The 6,062-nt window shown below is 41.2% G+C and overlaps 1 protein-coding gene across 1 annotated transcript; it reads left to right on the top strand.

Moving 5' to 3' along the window:
- Positions 1-1,474: 1,474 nt before the first annotated feature.
- cxcl18b (chemokine (C-X-C motif) ligand 18b) lies at positions 1,475-3,236 on the top strand. The gene is made up of 4 exons (XM_041035255.1): positions 1,475-1,715; positions 1,929-2,040; positions 2,138-2,230; positions 2,753-3,236. The coding sequence occupies exons 1-4, from the start codon at positions 1,643-1,645 to the stop codon at positions 2,811-2,813; spliced, it is 339 nt and encodes a 112-aa protein (XP_040891189.1). The 5' UTR covers positions 1,475-1,642; the 3' UTR covers positions 2,814-3,236.
- Positions 3,237-6,062: the final 2,826 nt, after the last annotated feature.

Here is a 6,062-nt window from a genome sequence, read left to right as displayed (position 1 = left end):
ATACCACTGCGACAGGTGCCCTACCTCCCAGTGGACCCGGACCCTGAAGCAGACACAAAATTCTTTTTTTCTTTTTTAAAACCAGTTCTTCTAATGACTGGCTTAAAGTAATGACAACATCTGTCAATTTCTATAATTGATTGTTCATGTCCCCGACTGCTCTCACAGTGTCTCTCTGCAGTTCCAAAATGGTGCCTGGCTCATGCTGTACTGACTTCTTGTTGTGCTCTGTGATCTTCTACAGTGATATGAGTCCAGTGGAGATTATGGATATATTTTTATTTATTTTTACTTTACGTTAGTCATCGTGCTGTGTGTGTTTTGATAGCTTTTGGTTTCCTTTCAAACACGAACAAACATGTAAAAAAAAAACAAACAAACCCTGATGCTTACTGAGTAAAGTAAGCTAAAAGGTTTTTCTCTATCATGTTAAGTAAGTTCTTGCAGTTGAAACTCAGTATGTAGATGCTTTGGTTTCTTCACATTTAAAGTGCAGTACTTTTGTCATGTGGCATCTTCTTAATATCTTCTGTGGCAACACAGAGTGAGTGAGTGACAGACGGTTATGTGTTGTGATATTAATTTGCTTTGTGGGTTATGGGAAAATAAACTCTTCACACACTGCGAGTTAAGTTGTGAATGGGATGATACTTGCCACAACATGTTTACACTATGCACACAGACTTGTGAATACTTGTGAACAGGAGCTGAGCGTAAAGTGTAAATCAAACCACGGCTGAAGTATTTCAGTCTCATAAAGCAGGTGCTGGTCTTCTGTCTGCTGGCCTGCTTCCCATGTTAGACAGATCATCTCCCCTGATGACGGCTCAGTGTGGCTCATGCGTTGTGATTGCCAGTAACTGCAGCAGATATGAGGAATGCTGATGAACACAGATGTCAGAAAGTGAAAGTGGTCCCTCTGTGAGTTCAGACATGACAAACTGAGAAATAATTCATGTGCAGTATTCACTCTTCATAATACACATATGATTTTTCATCTACAGAGTAAATGACTTCTTCGTGCTTGTTTGATATAAGACACTCTTAGCTTTTAAATCAACATTGCACAATGCAGCGCACTATTGCAAAACCAAAGTGAAAGTTTTCTTTAAAGCAAACCTCCCATGCCGTCTGGCTTGATAAAACTAAACTTGGCATAATCACTTCCCAGCAAGAGCCTTAAGTCAGAATGGTGCAACGCCGCCCATGCTTGACCCAGGATCTGGTTTGTCAGGACATGCCTGGGCAAAGCGTGGCACCGAGTATTCATCACCTCAGTATGTAGTCCAGCATCTCTCTTATGCTTTACATACTCTGACTAATCCCATTAGAATTACATTTTACAAACAGCATCATTTACTCTTTACCTTCGTCAGCCTTCTGTGTGTGAAACACACGCTGGGCACATTCCAGAGTCGGTCTCCAGAGTGTATGTGTGGAAATTCCAGAGTATTCAAGGTTTGGCCTAACGGGAACAGGCAGGGGAAAACCCACTCAGCACTCGCCCTGGCTGCACTATAAAAGGCTCGCAGCAGCTGCTCTCTCCTCACTCCTTCACCGCAGTAGGATCTTAAAAGCCTGCTTGAGCTCTCCTCTTTCTGCTCCCAAGGATCTGTGCACGTCTTTTATCTCAACAGCAAAAATGGCCTTGTCACAGAAAAGCTGCGCTTTCCTGCTCGTTGTGGTGGCAGCAGTTTACATACAGGTCTATCAAGGTGAGTTAAAGTACAGTTAATAATGGTTGCAGTGGCTTTTCGATCACAGGATTGCATGATGTGCGATACAGTAATGAAACATAAGAATTTAGATTTGCATTGTTTTTACAGCATGACTCCAGTTTAAATGATGTTGTTTCGGAGGTAAAACTCTTACTCAATCCTGTTGCTGAGGCTGCACATCTTGACTGCTCTCCCTGCTTTTCCCTGCAGCTCATGATTTTCCTGGACGTTGCTTATGTATCAACACAGTGTTCATCAGAGCCAACATAACAGACTTCGAAGTCTTTGAAAAGCGGCCTGGATGCGATAAAACTGAATTAATGTAAGTTTAAAAACAAAAGTTTGAATATCTTGAACTTTCTAACATTTACAGCCTCAATAATGTTGTTGTGTTAACTTTGATTTCTTGTTCCTCTCAGTGTAACAGTGACTGAGGCAGACAACTCCACACAAAAACTCTGCATGAACACTGTAGGAAAGATGGCCAAGGCTTTTTTTAGATGCTGGCAAAGGTAAGTTACATCATACAAATAAATCCACACAAACAATATCACAGCTTAGCCGACACAATAACCACACATTCAGCTAAACAGTAGAAGTTCTCTTATGCTAATTAATTGCTAAACTGAAGCACCATTTAAAAAGGTGCACATCAGCTCCTGCATCAGTCCGTCTGAGCTTAAATCTGCACACAAATACAACATTTACTGACTGAGTCCTCCAGCACCAGTTGGATTTTACAAGGCTTTCACAGAGAGTCGGGGCAGAAAATCACACCACTTAAAAATGTTTGATATGGCCCCAAGATGAAACTTCAGAAGAGTCAATACCCGGATCGGCAAGACCTCCTATTTCACTTTGCAAAAAAGCACAAAGTTAATGAGTCACAAATGCTTCTGTAAATAAAAAAAGGGTTTTATTACAAAAAAAAATTGTCTCAACAAATTCCATCACTCACTCATTGCACAATCCTCCAGATGTTTTCTATTAGTCCTCTGGCCTAATCGCAGTTTTTCTTCCTCAATCTTTTTCAGGATAAACAAAGAGGATGGCCGTAAGAAAGAGTGCATCGACAGAATGAGAAAGGCAGAGTGAAAGTGCAACAGAGAGGAGGCCTGACTGAAGGGGAAAGTTATCTGGACTGGAGTCCCACAGATCGCGGAGTGCAGAGTGTAACACACAGGGCCAAGAATGCTGAGAGCAGAACGTTCACTGAACTCCTGCACCGGAGAGGATTGGGAAATGACAGCGAGAGAGGAGCGGTGGAAGGGAGACGATTAACAGCTGGGAGGCAGAGAGGGGAGAGAACCGAGTGAAGAAGAGAAGTTAGGGGAGGAAGAGATAGATAATGTAAATATAGGTACAGTACTATAGCAGCAAGTCTGTATAAGAAGGTCATTGTTGAAAAGCACACTCCTTTATTTTTTGTTAACTGTTATTTATGTGGTTTATTTATTATCAAATTTTTATTCATTTAATTTTTTTTTTAAATTGCAAATAAAATGGATTTTGATAGAACTTAGTGCTTTCTGGTTTGTTTTTAAATTCCAGTTTTCTGGCAAAACATAAAATTTATGTTTCTCGGAACGGACATAACGTGAACCATCTGTTTCCAGCTGCCGTCTCTTAACCCTCGAGATGAAACCTGCGGTTTACTACCAGCGTTTCTGCAGCTGACCGGTCACACGGCATCTAAATTAAAAACAAAACGGTTCCTATTCTGCAGTGAAGACTCAGCTGGCACTTGAGGACACTGAAGTGACTTTGTTGCAGGGAGCAACAAATTAATTGTTATCGTAGAAAAACTCGCTCGCTCCTCAGGGAGAAGGGGATTAGCATGATAACAATTAAATGATGCCCATGAGAAAATTTGACCACAGCTGTTCGCAGCAGCTGCAGACCAGATGACAGAGGGGGGAATAGATTCCTGCAGCATCTCATGACTCTGTCGACCGAGGTGTAAAGTGATGAGTTGTGATTGCTAAACTTTTTAATACTTAAGTCAACAGAGCAACTAGGAAACAATCTCAAACAAAAGTCAAACTGAAATTTCACATTCCTGTCACTTTTTGTGGCAGGAATGATAAATTATGATTCTGCAGCTGTTGTGCATATTTTTCCATTTTTTCATAGGAGGATAAGAACTGTTTTTGGACATATTTATGGAAACAGTGTCTCAGCTGCAAAAACCTCTGGGTGGGCGTTTCCCATGCAGTGACCTACGGACAAAAGCATAATCCTGTGCAGGATGTGAACACTAAGACATTTTACTCTGTTTTCAACAAGCCCACACAGTCGCTATTGACTGTTCAACAGTCAGCCATCTAAGCTGTCTCTCCTTCTACAACATCCAGCTGTTAGGAGCACCCATGAGACACGAGACAGGAAGCGAGGAAGCTGTGCAAAATAGCCTTTGCTACATTCATGAGTATTGGCTAGAAAGCTAGGCTAACTATATATGGATGTAACTGCCAGTGATCAATGTTTGCAGCCATGTGCCACTTTTATATTGACATTTCTGGTTTTCTTCTTGCCAAGTGGAAGGTTAATGTGGTCACTGTCAGAACCTGAAATATCTCTGATAAGGACCTTCTGCCGACCTCCTACAACATCAACAAGGTTACAAAATAATAACCACAGCTTTCTCAGTTTTGGCCTGATCCACGTGGTAAGGAGCTGCCTGGTGAGTTAGGAGGTGCAGGAAGAACCAAATGAAACCAAAATAAATTTGTCTGGATCAGATGTGGTCCAGCAAGTTTGACATGGAGCTGGCCAGGACCACCACAATGACTGCATAGTGCTGGCTGTGAAACATGGAGGTGGGAGCGTACTGAGATGACATTTATAGATGGCACGACAAATGTAGGTTTGAATGCGCAAATACTGAACGAACAGATGACTCCCAGTCTCAAGAAGCTTGGCAGGAGAGGAATTTCCTGCATAACAATGACCTCAAACACTCAATCACAGAGTTTCTAGAGAAGAAATACATGAAAACTGTGACCTGGCTGAGTATGTCAGGACCACCTCGGGAGTATTTTCAAGAGGATGGTAAGATCCCTGCAAAAGATCCCAGGAGGATCTGTCATCAAAAATAAAAACAGACACACAAAAGATTAAAACAATAAAAGAAGAGAGTCTCACTAATGCGGGGTGTACTGACTTTTGTTGCAGTTGGCTCTTTGACATTTCATTACAGTTTGATTGGTCAAAACATTAGAGTTTTTCAAGTGAGTTACCACATAACACATAAAATTGTATTTAATGGAAAAGATTTGTAATGAATTACTTTACATTTTAGTGATATTGACCAGGGGGATACTCAGTTCTGTTGTGCACTGCAGGCTAATACTAACACAAAAGGCTAATACTGGGTCTAGCTGTACACTGCTGTACAAGAAGAGTGTCATTTTTTTTTAGATATCCATGTCCTCTACATGGATCATCAGCTGGTGAGGAGACTGACTTTTTGCCTTGGATATGTGCCTTTCAGCATGATAGATTGTGCTTTAAACCAGCTCATGGAGCTAATATTGCTAGCTCATAGCTAGCTACCTAAAGGGGATAAAATCTGCTGATGAAAATTGAGATTTCAGTCGACCAGTTCAGCAGTAGAAAAGAGAGGCCTCCATCTGCCTCCATCTGTAATCAAGGAGCCATTGTTTCAGATCTGCCCCTGCCCCCTCTGTGGACTGCAGAGTCAGAACGGGATGTTTGACAGGAAAAGAAACAGTCACTGAGGGCAGCTTTTAGTGAATAGTCAGTTCAAGTGATACAACAAACTTTGTGTACTATCACAGATCTAAGGAGCCCACCCAAGGTTCTGAGTGTAAATCTGTACTCTCGGTTTATGAATCCTTGCACAGGGTTTATAAACCGTGCTCTTGGTAACTCCAGTTTCTTCAGGCTGAAGTGTAGATTTAATGCTATATATTGCTTTGCACTGGACAGCTCACGGCTTTCATTGTGTAACATTGTATTTATTGTGTTTTTCACTTCAGAACCTGAAGAAAGAAGTTGTTTGCAAATGTGTGGGCACAGATTTGACCCGTGCTCTCAGATCTGTAAACCCAGAGCACAGATTTGCACATTTTTTTTTCTCAGTCTATTTTGAATTTCCTTTTTTGGCTTTAAACTGATTTCCTTATTTAATTAATTTTTAAAACCAAACAGTATCACAATGTTATGAATCATTTCTCAGGCTGATAAAAGGCGCAACACTGATTGATGACATAATGCACTACAATATTTTGCACTCATTCTAAATAAAGGCAGCACATTTATCCCCCGCCTGTCTGTTGATGAATGCTAACGTGGTAATGCTGAGTGGGTTATCGATTGGTC

This window comes from Toxotes jaculatrix, chromosome 4 (assembly GCF_017976425.1).
Source record: "Toxotes jaculatrix isolate fToxJac2 chromosome 4, fToxJac2.pri, whole genome shotgun sequence".
Taxonomy (NCBI): domain Eukaryota; kingdom Metazoa; phylum Chordata; class Actinopteri; family Toxotidae; genus Toxotes; species Toxotes jaculatrix.
Note: the sequence above shows the minus strand (reverse complement) of the source record. Positions and strands in the feature narration are given on the sequence as shown.